The following is a 20,357-nucleotide window of genomic DNA, read 5'->3' on the forward strand; positions in this document are numbered from 1 at the left end:
GAATTTTTACTTTTAGTTAAACTTTATTGCTGAAATGTTATCATTTATTACAGCATCTATCAAAGCTAGCGATACGTGGTGTAAAATGCCACCCACTCCACATTACAGTAGATTAAACTGTGAAACCAAACCAGAAGATGCACCAACTGGTGGGTTGTCAGAAGGTTCTACTTGCCAAATTATATGTCTTGGTCCACATTCGACATCCGATTCGTCAATCGACTCAAATTCACCAGTTTTAACTTGCAAAAGTGGAATATGGCAAGGTGATATACCTCATTGCCAAAAACCAAGACTAAGAAGGCACAAAAATCAAAGAAAAATCAACGATTTAAAATTGAATACTTTCAAATAAATGAATCAATGACATTCTTTTCAATTTTAATTTGTAAAAAAATATGTATCGCTTTCATTCGAGAATACATTAATTTAAACACAAATTATTTATATTTATAAATATGACTTGAAAAAAAAATATATATATAAATACATATTTATATAGAGGTTATGATCCTGAAGATATATTTAATAGATATTTAAGATATATTAAAATAGATATTGAAGTGAAAATTAAGTCTTTTTATTAATTAATTAATTCTTATTATTCATAATATTTTATCTATACTAAAAAATATCAAATAATTTAATGTTACATTTTACATGTAGAAAAATACAATATACATATGTACATATTGTATGAACTTACAATCAAAGATTGGGCCGATGCTTTTCGCACAAAAAATGGTTCACTATTGTCAATTACTATTGTCAACCATGCTTTTTTGCTCTCTAGCTGTGTTACCTAATGGAGTGGTCTATTGTCACTTGAAAAGCACCAAGCCAACGCCTACTAATAAGTTATATGATTTCATAATAAGTTATTACTGCAAAAACTCAAAAATTAAAGAAATACTGAATTATAAGTTAATGTTACAAAAACTATGTAGTATAAAAATCTAGAAGGCACCCACTTAAAAAGAATCTTCAAAATTACTGTACATATTCTTACTTACCCATATCTTTGTTTTAGATGTTATTGATAGTTTCAGTAATTTTTCAGAGAGATAACTGAATTTGTAATATGCCTAGATATTTATGTTTTCTAAAATAGTTTTAAAAATGTAATTTAAGAGATCTAAGACAAGGTAAAAGAAACGCGACAGTTTTTGGCCAGGCCAATACACAATATATTTCATTTCAGTAGCATTTGCAGTTGGCAAACTATAAATCTCGATTCCTATTGGTAATATGCTTTAATATGCTCCTCAAACATTTATTAATCAGAACCGTGAAATGAAGTATACTTATGGGCAATTATTTTATTTTCATATTAGGTCATGGCTACATCACAGGTGTCCTCAATTCATCGCTTTGACCAAATATTCAATTATTCAATATTAAAAAAAAACTCATTAATGTCAAAGAAATAAAAAAATATGTTTAAAACCCAAGTGATTAAGTGCACACTGACTAACAACTATAGCATTTTACTTACTCTCATTGTCATTGTATAGATTTTGTATATAATTATTAATCTTTGTTTTTAATAAAAAAAAACTGCTTTTATGTATAATTATGTATAATTTTAACATTTGAAATACATGTATTGAAAATAAAACTAGTTTAAACTTTAAATATATGTGTGAAATTAATAAAAGGCAACAAATTAAATGGCCAGTATTTTAATCAATTTCGATGAGTATATAAATCAGCTTTCCACCAGTATTTTATTAACAAAATGGTCAGTATTATATTATTTAATGTCAGTATAAATAAAAAATGGACAGTATAAAAATAGCAATGCCTGTTGGATGGAATTGTCTATCAAGATCATGTTAACCTTGTGTTGATAGTGCAGGGTTTCTGTATTCCCTGACTTTTTCTATTCCCGGGACACGGGATGGAGCCCGGGATCGTTCCCGGGACACATGTAAAAAAAACTAACATACTAAATAAAATAACATACATAAAAAAATCTAACAAAATTTTTTTTTTAATTTAATATATTTTTTATTAAAAAAAATATTTATTTATTTACAAAATATAAAAAAAAGTAAACAATACATAATATGTCTATTAACTGGAAAAAATGTAATTATAAAAGTAAAATATTTAAAGTAGCTTCTTAAGAATACTAAAATATTTAAATGAGTATCCGAAAGCCTATTTCTAGATTTGGTATCTGATATTTTGATATCTTCGATTTGATATCTTCGAAACTCTTTCAGTTTCGGTCGAAGGTTCGTACAAAACCAATTTTTTTAAATCATTTGTTTTTTCTCCTGTCAGCATGTATATTTTAATTTCTTTTTTAAAATCGAGGCTATTTTTATCTACGTTATTTTGTATATTTATCTTTGATAACTCCGTATTTAATTCTTCCTTTTAAAGAGTTTCTTCCATTGTGGAATCGTCAATACAAGATGGATATACATACTCGCTTCATAATAGTTTCACCATAGGATATACATTCGCTTTTATTAAAGAATGTTTTGTTCGTTATGAAATTAGAATTATTTAAAATTTGTGTTAAAAAAATCAGTTTTTGGCTTCTTTTTTCTTCGATTTTAATTTTCAATAATTGTAATAATTCATCGGTATAGAGATTTTTCAAAAATAGAATTACAAGAAACATCTTTGGCCAATTGGCACAGAACCATGATGCTCATAAAACTTCCACGTTCGGGGAATACGCTGTACTTACTGCTAAACAACAAACCTTTGAGAATATTTTACGATTTTTTGTGTATTTGATTTATTATTTCCCTTCGTGTAGTCGTGAAAATGTTGTATATTTCCAAGATTTTTTAAAATCCAATTCCCGGGATTTGAGATAAGACTTACCGATACCAATGAAAAAGTAATACTGGCCATTCGTCAAAATAAAACTTATCATTTATGTTTAAATACTAACCTTTTGTTATTCATACTTACCACTTTTATACTGAATGATGGATACCGGCCGCTTAATATAAATACTAACCATTGAATACAAATACTGACCTTTCATATTTGAATACTGACAAAAATAGATAACAATTACCAGTAAAATACGGTAAATGGATTATTTCGAACATTGCGATCGTGCAAACAATAATGTTTGCCACGAAAATCGCGAATACGAATTATGATATTTCACATGGGTCTCGATGGATGAAATTTTCGGGTGCCTGATGTTTCGCTATCGAGATTTCAGTCACGTGCGCGACATCTTTTTGTGCGGAATAATCACCTAACCGCAAATTACGGGGTAATTGGATTATTACACACATTGCGATCGCCCAAAAGACGATTTTTGCCATGAAAATAGCGAATGTGGAATATTTGGAAATAGAGTTCTCGTTAGTATGATGGACTTTTCGGCTGCCAGATGTTCCGTTATAGAGATTTTAGTGACTTTTGGGCGAGCGCTTTGTGAACAATAATCACCGAAACAAAATATGGTAAACGGGTTACATCATAAATGTGAATCGCTACCAAGATAACGGCCGCTACGAAAATTGCACGCGCGGTTTCCCATCGCACGAAAATTCGTCGCACAGAAAAAAATCCCTACAGAATACTGCCCAAATATTACTCAGCATATGCTTTTTTTTACGAGATTTTTATTATTATCAAATCTAAAATGACGTTACGAACGTATCAACATGCGAAGTTCATATGTCTAGTCGATTATGAACTAAAAACCTCATAATAAAAAGCATTTGCTGAGAAATATTTGGGCAGTTTTCTGTACGGCAATTTTCCTGTGCGACAGGAGATTTACACGCGCGATTTTCGTAGCAGCGGTTATCCTGGTAGCGATTCACATTTGGGATGTAATCTCCGAACCGTAAAATGGTAAACGGACTACTAGTCATATGTGAACCAGTCACAGGACAACCGGTCGCTCTAGATCGGTCACACGTGGTCACCCGTCACACTAAAACTGGTTACACCCTAAAACTGGTCACACCCTAAAACTGGTCACACCCTAAAACTGGTCACACCCTAAAACTGGTCTCGAGAAAACTGGTCACACCCTAAAATCGGTCACGAGAAAACTGGTTAACTGATTTTTTAGGGTGTGACCAGTTTTCTCGTGACCAGTTTTAGTATGACGGGTGATCACGTGTGACTGATCTAGAGCGACCGGTTGTCTTGTGACTGGTTCACATTTGACTAGTAATCACCGAACCCCGTAAAATACAAGTTTTCATAAAATATGGTGCTGGCCATGTATGATTGCGTTAGGTCCATTTAGTCCGCCGTGGAGAGTGGGGAAAAAACCGTTGAGTTTGAAAGTGGCGGCCGACCGGTTGTCAGACGGCCAAACTGCCAAACTGCCAAACTGCCAAACTGCCGAGCTGCCGAACTCCGAACAACATCTGCATCTGTCGGTTCCTGCTCTCTGCTCTCTCAGAGTCGTCTCGACGATGGTGTTCTAGTGTTTGTAGTTTTTGTAGTTGCGTGACTCGAAGAATTTCAAAAGAGGAGTGTCAAATAAGAAATATGGGCCACCTGTACAGCAAAGCGGCGTTCACCGACGAAGGCGCAGACCTCACGAGCCACGATCACCACAATCACCACCACATCGGTAACTCTTCGAGTGGCCAACAGGCCAAGATGGATCCACGTTCACCCACCCCTGACATCAACCGCACGCCCTTACAGGTCATATATCTCCCACACAATTTATTGCTTACATATATCTCGTTACTTAATTTTAGAATCTAACTAGCTTCGTAACAATAAAGGTTCACTCACCAAATGTTAACAAATACGGGATTGTCATCCAGAAGGCTTCCGGGTACTCCTCGTATGTTTATCCTCACCCTACCCCTACCTCATCCTACTCCTACCCCGGGTATGTTTCTCCTCATAAATTAACTTTCGCTTGCCGGAAAATGCAATGAAATAGTTTTGAGAAAAGGTTAAACGGTGACGTGTGCTTAAAATCTCTTTGACGAATCTGTATCTTAAATTATTATTTCATTTCCATGTTTGTAGATAAATTTATGATTCTACAATATATTACCGTATACTCTCGATTACCCACGCTAATGGTGGGGAGTATGGGACCGGGTATTTGAAAAGCACAAATAATATAAACTATCAAATTTTTATATTTAGTGACAATAGAAAACACGGAAAATGTTGATGTTTTCCCAATCAACATTTTCAAATCATTTTAAATTTTCCATTAATCTACATAGATAAATCACCTGCCTCGTTTTCTTAACAATCCGGTAAATCTATTTCCACATTAGGAAAAATATTTCTCCATGATCAAACTGGTGCTATTGGTTTCACTTTCTATCAAGATTTTGCTATTCCAATACTCATTTTTCTCAGAAATTGATCAAGTCATCATCTTCCTCAGCAAGAGTTTTGAGAAGATATGACACCTTGATTGCATTGATGATATCAGCATAGGTTGAATTGTAACATTAGGCGATAAAAATTTAGCTATTACAAAACCATCGTTTGTTTTTAATATAGATTCATTTAGATGAGAAAGAACATTTAATAATACCTTTGGGGACCGATTTATAGTCTGAAACAAATATTCAAAGATGCTCCATACTCCATTTTTGGTTATAATAATCAACAGTATTTACTTCAAGCACGGATAATCCACACGCAGATAATCTAGAGCAGAGCATCGCAATGTGTGCACCTGTGGTAGCGTATAGCACTTCATATATACATAGATCTAACGCGTGAGAGGGTTGCGATGCTCTGATTTAGAGTACACTGTATAAAGTTAGTTAATATTTGTTTTTGAAACGAGTTGACGAGCTACAATGAAATTATAAATATTCATAACACGTGGTTTTTGTAATATAAACCGCTTTATCTAATAGTTAACATTCATTTGTTTTTTTTTATTAAATTTATTTAAATCGAAAAAAAATTATATTCAACGTCAGCCAATCAGAAACGAATGGTTTTTTTTATATATAAGGGAATCGGAATTGAAACTGAAAAAGGAATCTGGAACTGGAAATTAAAAATAAATCTGAAACAGAAATAGGGATCCGTAACTGAAAAAGGAATTCCAGAACCAGAAATTAAAAAGGAATCTGGATACGGAACTGAGAAAGGAATCTGAATCCGGATCAAAATCGATATCTTCGTCATAGAAAATAGATTTTTTTCGAAACTTACATTGAATCTTAGAAAGTCTCTTTTGAAATTATATACATACATATGTACTTGTTTCATACCGTTGAAATTTCAACGGGTAATTTTGGATTGATACATGATTTAAAATAAAGTTATACAATATGAATAGTAATAATCAGAGCTGAAACAGAAATCGGGAATCAGTTATGCCAATTAATTATGCAATAAAAAATAATAATAAATGAAAGTTTAGGCTTTTTATCGATTCATTCATTATGTTCGGCTAGCGTTAGAACACACAGATTACCGTTTTTATATATATAATAATTAGATTTATTGTATGCTTATATGTACAAAAATGTATGGCGTTAGGTATCTGGTTGAAAACAATATTTTTTGAAATATGTAGTTTATGTTAGAAACCCAAAATATATATTACTAGTGGTTTTACCCGGTTTCGCTCGGTATTTGTAATATAAACCCCTTAAACATGGCCAATCTAAGAGTAAACATTTTATTAAATTTATTTGAATAGTTTTATTTTATTTAAATTTATTTGAATACTAGCTGTATTACCCGGCTTCGCTCAGTGTTTATAATATAAACCGCTTAAACATGACTAAGCTAATTTAATTAAAAAAAAAAAAAAATTAAAAAAAAATTTAAAAATTAAAAAAAAAAATTAAAAAAAAATAAAAAAAAAATCAAAAAAAAAAATTAAAAAAAAAATTTTTAAAAAATCAAAAAAAAAAATCAAAATTTTTTTTTGCCTTCTAGGGCTTCGCCCTCGGCGCCCCCCTGAGCCTTTGCCTTCTAGGGCTTCGCCCCTCCACGCCCCATGAGCAATTGCCGTTTAGGGCTTCGCCCCCCTTAGTTAATGCCTTTTAGGGCTTCGCCCCTCCGCACCCCCATGATTAAATGCCGTCTAGGGCTTCGCCCCCCTTAGTTAATGCCTTTTAGGGCTTCGCCCCCCGCGCCCCCAAGATTAATTGCCGTTTAGGGCTTCGCCCCCCTTAGTTAATGCCTTTTAGGGCTTCGCCCCTCCGCGCCCCCATGATTAAATGCCGTCTAAGGCTTCGCTCCCATGATCAGTTGCCTTTTAGGGCTTCGCCCCCCACGCCCCCAAGATTAATTGCCGTTTAGGGCTTCGCCCCCCTTAGTTAATGCCTTTTAGGGCTTCGCCCCTCCGCGCCCCCATGATTAAATGCCGTCTAAGGCTTCGCCCCCATGATCAGTTGCCTTTTAGGGCTTCGCCCCCCGCGCCCCCAAGATTAATTGCCGTTTAGGGCTTCGCCCCCCTTAGTTAATGCCTTTTAGGGCTTCGCCCCTCCGCGCCCCCATGATTAAATGCCGTCTAAGGCTTCGCCCCCATGATCAGTTGCCTTTTAGGGCTTCGCCCCTCCGCGCCCCCATGATTAATTGCCGTCTAGGGCTTCGCCCCCCTTAGTTAATGCCTATTAGGGCTTGCGCCCCATGAGGCTGGGCCCCCCGGGCCCCCTACGGGGCCCCACGGGGCTGCGCCCCTTGTGGCGCCCCCTTTTGAGCCCCATGGGGCTGCGCCCCATGAGGCTGGGCCCCCCGGGCCCCCTTCGGGGCCCCACGGGGCTGCGCCCCTTGTGGCGCCCCCTTTTGAGCCCCATGGGGCTACGCCCCATGAGGCTGGGCCCCCCGCGCCCCCTTCGGGGCTTCACGGGGCTGCGCCCCTTGTGGCACCCCCTTTTGAGCCCCATGGGGCTGCGCCCCATGAGGCTAGGCCCCCCGGGCCCCCACGGGGCTGCGCCCCTTGTGGCGCCCCCTTTTGAGCCCCATGGGGCTGCGCCCCATGAGGCTGGGCCCCCCGGGCCCCCTTCGGGGCCCCACGGGGCTGCGCCCCTTGTGGCGCCCCCTTTTGAGCCCCATGGGGCTGCGCCCCATGAGGCTGGGCCCCCCCGGGGCCCCACGGGGCTGCGCCCCTCGTGGCGCCCCCTTTTGAGCCCCATGGGGCTGCGCCCCATGAGGCTGGGCCCCACGGGGCTGCGCCCCATGAGGCTGGGCCCCCCGGGCCCCCTTCGGGGCCCCACTGGGCTGCGCCCCTTGTGGCGCCCCCTTTTGAGCCCCATGGGGCTGCGCCCCATGAGGCTGGGCCCCCCCGGGGCCCCACGGGGCTGCGCCCCTCGTGGCGCCCCCTTTTGAGCCCCATGGGGCTGCGCCCCATGAGGCTGGGCCCCACGGGGCTGCGCCCCTTGTGGCGCCCCCTTTTGAGCCCCATGGGGCTGCGCCCCATGAGGCTGGGCCCCCCGGGCCCCCTTCGGGGCCCCACTGGGCTGCGCCCCTTGTGGCGCCCCCTTTTGAGCCCCACGGGGCTGCGCCCCTTGTGGCGCCCCTGGCGGGGCCCCATGAAACTACTCGCTTTGCGCCCCCGCGGGGGTGAATCCATTGAAACGAAAAAAACAAATCGGCGCCCATGAATCGAAAAAAAAAAAAAAATCGAATCACGTGTTCGATGACGTCACCGATCTACGGACGACGAAGACGACGACGACCAAGGATATTTACATATTTACATACATACAAAGTCTCTTTCCAAATTATAGATTAGATTCATTTGTTTTTCTACGAACCAACAATAGTTACATACAAAGTCTCTTTCGAAATTACATATTAGATGTTAATTTCAATTTTCCAATTCAGATAAGACTTAAGGTATTGGATAATACTATTTATTGAAAGTGTAGTACATTTACATAAGTTTGTGTGATTGTAAAAATTGCAATTTACCGTATTCCAACACAACATTATCATAAACACGTTTGAATCCTGGTGCTCTAGTCAAGATTGACACTAGGCCAAGTCGCTGGAAAACTATTGCAATAATTTTTATTTTTAATTGCATAATTTATTTATTCTTTTATATGCATCAACAACTCCCTATAATTGGTTCCATATTTGTAAACAAAAATTAGTATTTATTTTCAATCGTCATTTTATTTATTTCAGACTTTGGACAGCAAATTACAAAAGATAACTAAAAACGTCGATCTCACCAAGGAGTGTTTCGAAAAATACGAGACAGATACTATTATTAATCCGTCAATAAGAGCTTTGATGAATCAAATCGATCCACGTTCTCCAACATTAGATTTTCAAAGAACACCTCTCGCCGTCCTCATCAAGAATCCCGAACTCATGGCTAAGTACAATCAAATCAACGCAGATATCTCACTCAATAATAGCAATTTATTTTGCAACGAAGAAGCGAACATTTCTCATCAAAACAATAATATTGAAAGTTGTCAGCGAAATTTGGATGATGAACTGTCTGAACATATAGATAATGAAAATGCAGAAGTTCCAAAAGCATCAAATCCACACGAAAGTACACCCGAGTGCAGTGCGATTGTCGAATCAGATAATATAGTTGGTGAAAACGACTGTAGGGTACCCGGCTTGTTAGAAACAAATTTAGATTATATAGAAACTAACTTAGACACAGTCAAAAGAAAGCCCAAATCTGTGGCAGTCGAAAAAGGTGAACAGGCAGATATCGGTGATAAAAATGCATGCATTTTGAAGATTAAAAATTTGTCGAAAAAAGATCCCAGATCCCCATCGGTCGGCATCAACAGGACTCCAATTGTTTTATTAGATAGTGATCAAGAAAATAAAATACAGAGAGATGAAGTACACTCTAAAATGCAAGAAATATTCGACCATAATATGAAACTGCAACAAAAACGCGACATGAAAACATTGGAATCGGACTTTCTCTTGATTTATGAAGACACTATTGACAATGAGAATAGCACTCCTATCAGAAAGCCAGCACTCAACCCCAAAAATGAATCTTCAAGGACGCCCCTAGCATGTATGATGAACGTTCATCAAACTAACAAACTCATCAGTGATATCCCAGAAGAGAAAAATGATAACACAAAGAAGTCTAAGATACCGATCAAAATTAAAAGTGCTCAAAATATCGACATTCATTGTAAAAAATTAAATCCCAATTTACAAAAAATCTCCAAAAGAAACCTGATAAATTCAATTGAAAATACACCACCAAAGCCTCGTCAAGCGCGTTGGGATCAAGATAACAGTGTCATATTGTAGATAACACTAATGTGAATGTTTTAATTTTTGTAAGTCTTATTTTTAACATTGTATTTCAATATTTTTTTTATTTTTTATTTCAATTAACAAGGTCAATATTTTTTAATATTAAATTTTTTCATTAAAAAATCGTTTTTTTTTTTAATTATGTATTTATTTTCACAATTAATAATTTACAAAACAAATAAAACTAAACATAAAGGTTTGACAATTATCACAATTTATTATTAAAATAAGGATTTATCATACAATCCACATAAGTAACCACTCTGTTTGAATTTACAACTTGGACTACACTGCGATTTGTATGTAATAATATTTCCACCACTTGAGGAAATAAATAGAATAGCCTTGTAAAAATGCATTCACATCTAATTTTAGTGTAAGTTATCAAATTAGTAAGTAATACACAAATATTTATTTTATCTATGTCAATGAATAAATTTTTATAAGTTATCTTCATTGTGTAACTAAATGACAAGAAAGGAATTAAAATTGAGATACACAATTGTTTAAAATTAATGTCAACCATTTGTACGTCAAGGTTTTTTTTAAATAAAGACGAAGAATAATATTCTTAATTGTATTAAAATTAAATGCAAAATTTATCATTCACAGATAGTCAAACCCTATTGCTATTGCAAACAAAATATTCGAATAAAGGTCATAAATGTAAAAAATAAATAAATAAATGGACAACACAAAATAAGTACAAATACATAAAGCTTGCCTAGGCCGTATCAAAAATTGTTCTTAAATTATATGAATAAATAAACTTAAAGCTACATCATAACAGTAGCACTGAATCATACATGGAATGATTTCAATAAGGAAATCAGACAAATAACCAGTCAATTGTGAAAATTTTAAGGATAATACATACGTGACTTATGTGAACACATAATCAGACCAGTTGATACGCTGTAATGCAATAAATGCTGTCATATATTTTTAACATTAGTTGTTGACGGTGTTTTATATTTAGGTATAAAACAACAATTCATATGAAAGCGAGATTCATTGATTGAGCGTTACATGTAATTCGGAATAAAATGGGTAGTAAATTCTTAACCTAATTTATCAAAACATACGAAATTTGATGACAAAAATATAGACGTTTATTAATTAATAATATTGCTTGACCTGAGCGAGATTTAAAAATATCTATTTAACGGGCACAATCAAAGATCCTCTAGTTGGAGACAGCAAACCAGGACTGCAAAATACTATAAATAGAATACTGATAATTAATATACAATATTACAATACATCATGCAGATTAGTCTATTAGGCGATAGAATGAAAATTTAGTAAACATTGTTTACGGTAAAATACTAACAATACATTCATATGTACTCAATCGAAATTCTAAATAAGTATTTTCAGCAACTAATTACAGGCACTCCTCGACTTACCACGGGGATACGTTCTTGCACCTCGGACCTAAGTTGAATCACTCGTAAATCGAATTTCATATAAAATAACAAAATATAAAAAAATAAAAATAAATTATTTCAATCAATTTTATTTATTTCAAAAGGTAAACGTCATTTTATTTCTTCCAAAGGGCAGTGGCTGTAGGTAAAGGCGGCCCATGATTTAATTTTAATTTATGTAATAAGTAATTTTCTGAAATATGTAAAAAAAAGATCGGTCATAAATGCAAATCGTCATAAATCGAACCACTGTAAGTTGAGGACTACCCATACTTAATATATATTATAACAGAGCTAATATACAATATATATTACTAACAAAGTTAAATCAGTGACAAGTTTATTTCACTTTTCCAAATGTATGTATGTTTTAATTAAAATTAAAATGAATTATTATATAATTAAAAATATTTCAAGACCAAAAAGTTGCATTAAATGGTCAAAATATACCCGTCACTCATTTATTTATTGCGTAAATTTTATCCGATTTAAAAATACAAATATATTATATTTTAAAATAAAAAAATTATACATAAAAAAATTGTGGTTTATTATTAGGTGAATAGATTGATTAGTAAAATTAAGCTCAAGCCTTTAAAATAATTAAAATCGTATTAATCTAAATAATGTTAAAATAAAGAATACATACATACATATATTATATAAATACATGCACTACAAAGTGAGAATTTTACAATTCTAAATAATTATTTCTGTAATACACAATTCTACGTTAACCAGCTGTCTAAGTTCTGCCTTCCTACAGAAGATACATACATATCTTAGAATATCTGAAAAATATGATTTAATCTTATTCAATACAGAAAATTAAAAAGATCTGAGATATCAACATTAAATACATTCAACAACAAACATAACATCCACATAGTTACGCTAGGGCGTTAATAATACTCATTTTAAAACATTACGAATATTTCGCCAAATCGTTGTAATTCACAAAAGTTAAAGGTACTATGACAGTGAAACCCATGCAATGTTAATTCACCATTGTGTGGGATGTCGTGTATAGTATTCACGATTTTATTCTGCAGTCGAGTCATCTGAAGAATACAAATGAATACCTTCAATTGTTAGGTGAAAACAAAACATATATGTTCACAAAAAATTAGAGCAACATTTTAGGATAACATTCAAAACATGAAACACAAACATTAAAATTATAATTAGACATTTTATATAGGAATATTAAAAATGTTATGTATTAGTGGACAGTTTTCAATACAAAGGATATTTTATTTATGTTATTTTTTTAAAGCATCCTCACTCTACAGTGAATGTTGTATAATTGTGATAATGTGACGTTAAGCAATACTAATTTTATTGCAAAAGTAGTACAGTTCTATTCAAATATGAAGACCCACTTAAAACCGGTTTGCGAGTTACCCTAATCAATGAAAATTGTTTGTCATACTATGTATATGTTACAGTCCAAGTGTACATTTCGTTCGTTTATGAACATACTAGTTTGTTCATACGAACCAATCTGGACAGTTAGAGTGTGCACAAAATAACAAATTAACTAGTTTGTTCATGTACACAAACTCTTAAGCATAAGTCTAAATCGTTTGTCCCATCCTCTAGGCTCCCGCTGCTTAAACTGGGTTACAATGTTAATATTGGCGAAAACGGGAATTATAGCAACGTTGTAATGCGGCTTCCATATAATTTCTAATTTTTAATGCTTGGCGTTTTAAAATATTTTTTGAAGGCTCAAAAGTTTCATGCGACAGCTGGTGAGTTTATTTGAAGATAGCTTTTGACTGTTAGTACTTAACCAATCGTTCATGAAAGAACTGGAGTGAACGCTTGGACTGTAACATATCCGAGAATAAAAGAAAAGGTAGTGGATAATTCATATTTGAAAAGACTGGCACTGTACTTAAAGCGATTGTGCGACCAATAAAATGAAAACACAATCACAAGCGAATTTGCTTGATTGAAGCTGATAAATTTGATCAAAATGAAACTATTGTCTTACCTAGCTTGTCCTGATCAATTTGAGTGCCGACAAATTCGCGAAGTTGACCGTACGCTTTGTCAACGTTGTCATTCTCTATTACGATATGGAAATTACCTGGAGTTTCACCTGAGAGTACGATTCATAACATAAAAAATTATTCGTGAAAATTCCAATAGGAACAATATGATGAATTATTACAATTATGTACCATAAGTCATTTCTTTCCTTGCAGTGTCGAGGCGTTTCTGAAGAGACTCTTCGGTTTCAGTGTTTCTTCCACGCAACCGGCGTTCAAGCTCTTGCATTGAAGGTGGTTTGATGAAAACTAACAATGGATCTAATTCAGTATTTTTAACTTGTTTCACACCTTCTATTTCGATATCCAATATGCACATTTTGCCTGCACGCCGTACTTCTTCCACAGCTTGTTTGCTACAATATTAATGTCAATAAAAACCAAAACTTATTACCACTTCTAAAAAAAATTTATTCAAATAGTTTATAAATGCAAGCCAAGAAAAAATCAATCAGGTATATATGTATAATAAAGGCATGTATTTAATTGATCAGTAATTTATTCACCTTTTGATCAACAAAGTTGTCAGTAAATATTTCGAAATCATCAGTGAGTATTCTAAATGATCAGTACGCTGTGATGATCAGTTATTAAACTAAATAATCAATTAGTAAACCAAAATGATCAGATAATAAAATGAAACGGTCGATGATTATTATAAGATGATCAGTAATATCATTTAAAAAATATGGCTCCTAGTATAAAATATCCTGATGAATTTTGCCACTTAGCAACATTCTTTTAATAATCTACCCCCTCGGTCCTCGCTCCAGGTTCAGTTCCGTCTCACTTCTCTTGTGTGACAGTGAGACTGAATAATACCGACCCTAACAATATAATCAAATGAATAGGGCCAACCCTAACTTAACCTAACCTAACCTGACCCTTAAATAAATAAGTGTTGGCTGCTAGATATGATTTTTTTGTGAAAATATTGATGAAATAAAACTTTTTCATTTTTTTACTGACCTCTTTTGGAATTATAAACTAACCAAATAATTTGTTGCCTATAATAAACAGCAAGGTCAGAATGGTAAACACTTTTTTGTCCACCAAAATGAAAGAGATGTGCGTAGTTTGCTGTAAACAGGCCAACGTGTGATTCTAATAGCTATATATAGAATGTAAACAGGTCGAATCACAGATGCAATGGAGATAATTATCTTCATATATGTGATATTCATCGTTTACATATGAATGTTTAAAATTTAAAAATTTGAAATTGAAACAAAAAGTTGCATTCTCGAAATTAAACTCTTTGTTGATTGAAAAATTCATTATGCCAGTAATATGCAGTGTGATGAACTCTGGCAAACTTCCAACCGGTAAATGAGACTACCATGCTGCATAAATAAGCTGTTACAAATCGGGTCTAAAGGAAAATGGCAATATACATATATATTTAGCTACAGCCAATTCATCTATAAATTCAATATGAAACCAGTATCATATATGGATAATACTGCAGTATAATTTATTTTTAAATATACTTCGATTAACTTTAAAATCCACCGTTTTTTATCTTATTATAGTCAAGGGTTTAAGCACAAAAGAATGTAATTAAACACGGCCTCTAACGTTTTTCTTTCTATATAAAATTCTCACACGATTTTCTAAATTTGAAACTGAGAAGTGTACACTTCCATCACGCAAACTCGGTTTTTTTTTATAGTCAAATATACATTACACATAAATAAATATAATAAAAATTTCACATCACAGCAAATCATCACGCCATTTCTTGCATCACGCTCTCCTGTTCATCACTAGTCAAATTTGGATGCAAAAATTGGCTGACAGTAAACAAGGAAGTATAACAGTTCTGAGAAATCGAATAATGTTATTGTAAAACTTCTTAAAATGTAACATTTCTTTAGCATTATTAGCATTCAATTTGCTACATAAATTTATTTTGGATTTAGGATTTGTATCAATACTGAAACAAAAAATGTATACATTTACAAGTGTTTATTTAAAATCTGATTAAAACGTAAGTGCACTATTATCGGAAAATTGTGATAAGTATACAATAAAAACCTTTAAAGATCAATATAAATCCAACCGTAAATAAACGATTTAAAATTTCACTAAAGAAAAATTGATTATTCAATACATATGCATAGTCCATATATAAGATTAAAAATAATACCTTGTTCCATACATGTTCCCACTGAACTTGGCAGTTTCTATGAAATCTCCCTGTGCAACTGCAGCTTCCATAGACTCCAAATTGGTGAAATGGTAGTGCACACCATCTTTTTCACCGAGTCGGGGTTTTCTGGTTGTGTGGGAAACGCTGAAGCCAAACCTATCTGGAAACTCTTCCAGTAGTCGCTTCAACAATGTGCTTTTTCCCGACCCAGAAGGTCCGCACAATACCAGAGGGCGTGGACCATGATGCACCATGGTTGATAATACTAGAAACATGAAATACCGATATGATCATCATTTTTTTTTAATGAAAATTGACAAACCGTCAACAATAGAATTAATAATAAAAATTGATTAAATAATTTCCTCACTCAAACAATCACAAATTTTACGGCAACTGTAAAATTTCTACTCCTTCACAATACTGAAAATGTTTATCAACACAACATTGTAATCAAACTCGATATCTCTCCACAAATCGTTTCTTATGATGAAACCAGCAATTATCCATATTGCATAGTATAAAATACACACATACGTATTTGCATAACAAAACATTATTTACATAACAATTACATGCATAATTAGAACAAAGACCTATTACAAATGCTAGCTTAATGCAATGAATCGTTAAGATATTAGAAGTCAACAACATCACCAGCAATAACAACAAAGTCATTTAAGCAGTGATTGTTTTTTTTAATTACATATATATGTATGTATGCATCAATATACCCATCTAAGCAAAGTACGTGAGTGGGTGCATGTCTTTTTTTATGCCACACTCTATTCTATTTTTACTACACTCCACATTCTGTGAGTCATATGTAGGACAGCGCAATCAACAGCTGTGGCAAATCTTCGTGCTATGCAAACTTCTATCATTATATATGTCCTTAAAGAGATAAGGCATTAGAATAAAGAGTAATGGCATCACCAACTACTGAACAATGTATGTATGTATTGTAAAATTATTTTGGAAATGCGTTTTCGATTTTTATCGACATTGTTCGATATAACGAGAATCACTACTTGCGTACTGTCACTTTACTAAAACAGATTGCGACACCTAGAGGTCATTCATGTAACTGTGTGTATACTCAATACTCCGACGCGTATAAATAAGTACCAACATTTTTAAATTACGATTTTCATATTATAAAAAAAAATATTTAATTTAATTTAATTAATTTTTCTTATATTATTGTAATTCCCAGAACTTTCCAAAAATTTCAAAATAATTTATTAACCCTTTGAATGCTGACCAACGCCAATAGGCGTTGTATATGGAGCATGTATAAAGTAAACAAGAATACTACCTGCTAAGAATTTTAAAGGTAGCATTGAAAAAACAATGCATTGTACGTGGGCCGTGTAATCATTTGTCAACGTTTATAAAGATTCGTTTACACGGGAATTACTGAATTTATAACCATAGAAGAATTACCCGATGGAAATCCCTAACTGCTGAATATTTCAGATTGTGGCTTGGCGTAGCATTTTAACAACAGTGAAGAAGATGGAACTAGTTTTGGCAAAATACATCCATTAATAGACTGCTTTTTTTATTTTATATTGTTGCAAGATATATTAGAAAGTCTAAACACACCTTTACAAAACTCGAAATCCTCGGCGGAAGTTATCTAGGGTTTGTTTGGATTAGCTACAATTTTTATATCTGCTATCTATTAGATTTCTAAATAATTCTAGTTGGAAATGCTGGCGAAATTTTTAGCGTGGTGGGCTACAACAGAAAAAACGTCAGCACTCAAAGGGTTAATAACAATCAAGATATTGATTATGTATTTGTTACTTGTTTAGTAGTGAGGCTCGCGCTTCGTGCTCAAAAACCAACTGCGTATTGGCGCGCGTTCCTGAAGTATACATATGTACGTCTCAATACGTTCGTTTTTACTAACCTCTTCTTATTACTTATTTAATAACAATGGTATTCATGAAAAAACTAACAAATACAACGAATGTGGGTGTTTGTCAAATGGGTAATTAAGTGGAGACGAGGAACGAGCTGAGACTTTATGGATTAGGGGATTTAGGGAAAGCTAAATGGACGCGACCCTTTTCAAGGCTATTATTTTAGACATATTTTCATTTCCGCTATAAGGTAGGAATAAACTCATTACTGTGCCATCTGTTAACAACGCGTCGAAATATTACGTTAAAGCAAACGCAAAACGTGATTGGTTTTTTTAAGCATGAAGCGCGAGCCTAGCTACTAAACAAGTAGCCATTATTTTTCCCAAAACCAAAAAAAATAAACCATGCACACGAAAAACTAGTTATGGCACTGCATATGCACGATTTTAACTATCTGATAAATAAATTCTCCATTTCCATATGATTTTTTTTATATTTTATCATTGTAAGAGAATAAATGACAATATTAATATATAAATATCCTGTTTTCTTTTACTAGTTAATCTAGTTTTTAGCTGTACGTTTTTGAATGAAAATTAATTTGATAAAATAAAGTTATCACACGCCGATTGTATGTACATATGTAAACATTTGATAAACGTGTGTCTACAAACGACTCGTGTTACAATTCCAAAACGCTTTTAGAAGAAAACTAAATTATTTTTGGTAAATATATTACAAGCCTCTTCTCAATTTATTTTGGACAAAGGTTTTCCCTTTTAAACTTTCTAAAATCGTCAGTCGTGCATTATTTTATACCAAAAAACCAGTACAACTTCCAGCTTCAACTTGTAGCGCATGTTTCCAACATGTAGATAGTTCACAAAACACTCAATTGTCAATTTGAATGTGAACAACGTCGGTTCAATTACACATTTTATTGCCTCGAAATAGAAGTCGAAATGAGCAAATAGCGACATGCGAGATATGAAACACGTACGTGTATTTGGAATTCGTTGGATACATGTCACTATTAAGAACGTAAATTGAACTCCACAAAGGCTTTACAAAGTGTTACACAATGAATGAAACCCGCTGCGAGCAGAATGTGAAGTGTGAAGTGTGAAGTGTGAAGTGTGAGGTGAGGTGACAGTTGGAGGCGAGCACGTGGTGAGGTGGGGTGGGGTGGGGTGAGGAGGCTCCCGAGGGTTGGTTGGATGGACGTGGAAGTCGCGACGTCGATCATCTCACCTCTCCTGAAGAAATGCGTGGTGGTGGTGGTGCTGATCGAAAGCTAAGGTCCGAGTGAAAGATCGGCAAAAGTGAGAGCAATCAGCTGCGTGCTGCCAACTACGGACGGACCGCACACGCGCTCTGCGTCCCGTGCGAACGGTTCTACCGAAACACGGGAACTGAGCCTGCTAGTTGTTCGCTGATCGCTCGGCTCCCGCACGCGCTCCAGCCTACACTTACAGACGCAACACTGCCTTTTACGGCCATACCACGCGCTTATTTATAGCCCTTGCCACTAATGACACTTCAGGTACCAAGTACCCATTAGCATGCTATCGATACATTTGCCGAGGTAGACAATGCGATTAAATACTTTCTATCCAAAAACAAACAACTTTTGTACGATCGAAAAGACAATGGCAAAGTGCTGAACAATGTTGTTCCAAAGACTATTTATAAAATAATAACCGGCTGGCATGTGTTTCAATATTGCATGTTTTTTTTAATTAAGGGAGAACACAAAAAATTACATAAAAAATTCGGATATCACCAATCCATAACTTAACGTACGTATTTGATGATAATAACAAGTATGTAATAAAAATGGTAATTGGATTATTAGTCACATTGCGATGGTCACAAAGACAATTTTTGCTATGTAAACCGCGAATGCGGAATATTTGCCACTCGAGTATTTATTAGTATGATAGACTTTTCGGCTGCCAGATGTTCCGTTATAGAGATTTTAGTGACTTTTGTGACCAATGATCACCGAACCAATAAAAATATATACAAATTGAGCACAAATATAAGAAAATTTACCGGTTGTTGAATTTTGTTAAATTTTTTTTATTATTTAGCTTCGCCGTAAATATTATAAATATATAAAATCTCTAAAAGATGGAAATAATTTAAAAGATCAAAATAAAATAATACAAATATTGTTTCTAAAAAAAAATACTACTTCTGGTCTACATATTCTAGCCAAAACTTTATCAACTTTAACTTAGTACATAAAGAATATAAATATAAATTTTCAACTTGATTTCTGTGGTATGGAAAAAATCACATGGTCACAACGGTAATTGGATTATTAGTCACATTGTGGTGGTCAAAAAGACAATTTTTGTCATTAAAATCGCGAATACACAATATTTGGCACTCAAGTTCTCGTTAGTATGATGAACTTTTCGGCTGCCAGACGTTATAGAGATTTTAGTGACTTTGTGACTAATGCTTTTTGACCAGTAATCATCGAACCGGTCACAACATTTTTGACTTTTCTAAGAAAAAATCCCAGTTCCGGTTTATTAAAATTAATATATATTTTTTTACTGTCATCACAGTGATAAAAGGATTATACTTGAATTTTCTCATGAAGAGCACACATACTTAATTTTCGACTAAT

General features: G+C 34.7%; 3 protein-coding genes across 6 annotated transcripts in view; 1 reads left to right on the forward strand and 2 right to left on the reverse strand.

Annotated features, from left to right (window-relative positions):
* msb1l (protein) overlaps nucleotides 1–10,320 on the forward strand; it is a 31,572-nt gene extending 21,252 nt beyond the window's left edge. The window contains exons 6-7 of one of the 4 annotated variants that reach the window (XM_077446376.1): nucleotides 54–164; nucleotides 9,085–9,244. In XM_077446376.1, the coding sequence (XP_077302502.1) occupies nucleotides 54–164; nucleotides 9,085–9,116 (143 nt within the window). In that variant the 3' untranslated portion in view covers nucleotides 9,117–9,244. Of the gene's footprint in view, nucleotides 1–53; nucleotides 1,610–4,252; nucleotides 4,654–9,084 lie in introns of those variants that run through there. The other 3 variants (XM_077446383.1, XM_077446368.1, XM_077446359.1) reach the window with 3 other exon arrangements.
* The window catches only part of LOC143912339 (uncharacterized), a 976,232-nt gene that overhangs the window by 131,166 nt on the left and 824,709 nt on the right, over nucleotides 1–20,357 (reverse strand). The gene's annotated exons all lie outside the window — the stretch shown is intronic.
* LOC143922956 (guanylate kinase) lies at nucleotides 10,340–19,400 on the reverse strand. The gene is made up of 5 exons (XM_077446396.1): nucleotides 18,968–19,400; nucleotides 15,840–16,107; nucleotides 13,823–14,046; nucleotides 13,633–13,740; nucleotides 10,340–11,423 (listed from the first exon to the last, which is right to left on the reverse strand). The coding sequence occupies exons 2-5, from the start codon at nucleotides 16,094–16,096 to the stop codon at nucleotides 11,362–11,364; spliced, it is 651 nt and encodes a 216-aa protein (XP_077302522.1). The 5' UTR covers nucleotides 16,097–16,107; nucleotides 18,968–19,400; the 3' UTR covers nucleotides 10,340–11,361.

The sequence above is a fragment of the Arctopsyche grandis genome, chromosome 1 (genome assembly GCF_051622035.1).
Source record: "Arctopsyche grandis isolate Sample6627 chromosome 1, ASM5162203v2, whole genome shotgun sequence".
In the NCBI taxonomy this organism is placed as follows: domain Eukaryota; kingdom Metazoa; phylum Arthropoda; class Insecta; order Trichoptera; family Hydropsychidae; genus Arctopsyche; species Arctopsyche grandis.

Coding starts and splice junctions, on each gene's coding strand:
- LOC143922956 (XM_077446396.1), bottom strand. CDS start 16,096: ATGGTGCATCATGGTCCACGCCCTCTGGTATTGTGCGGACCTTCTGGG. Junction 14,047..15,839: donor GGGAACATGTATGGAACAAG/GTATTATTTTTA, acceptor TTAATATTGTAG/CAAACAAGCTGTGGAAGAAG. Junction 11,424..13,632: donor AATTGATCAGGACAAGCTAG/GTAAGACAATAG, acceptor TTCTATTTATAG/TATTTTGCAGTCCTGGTTTG.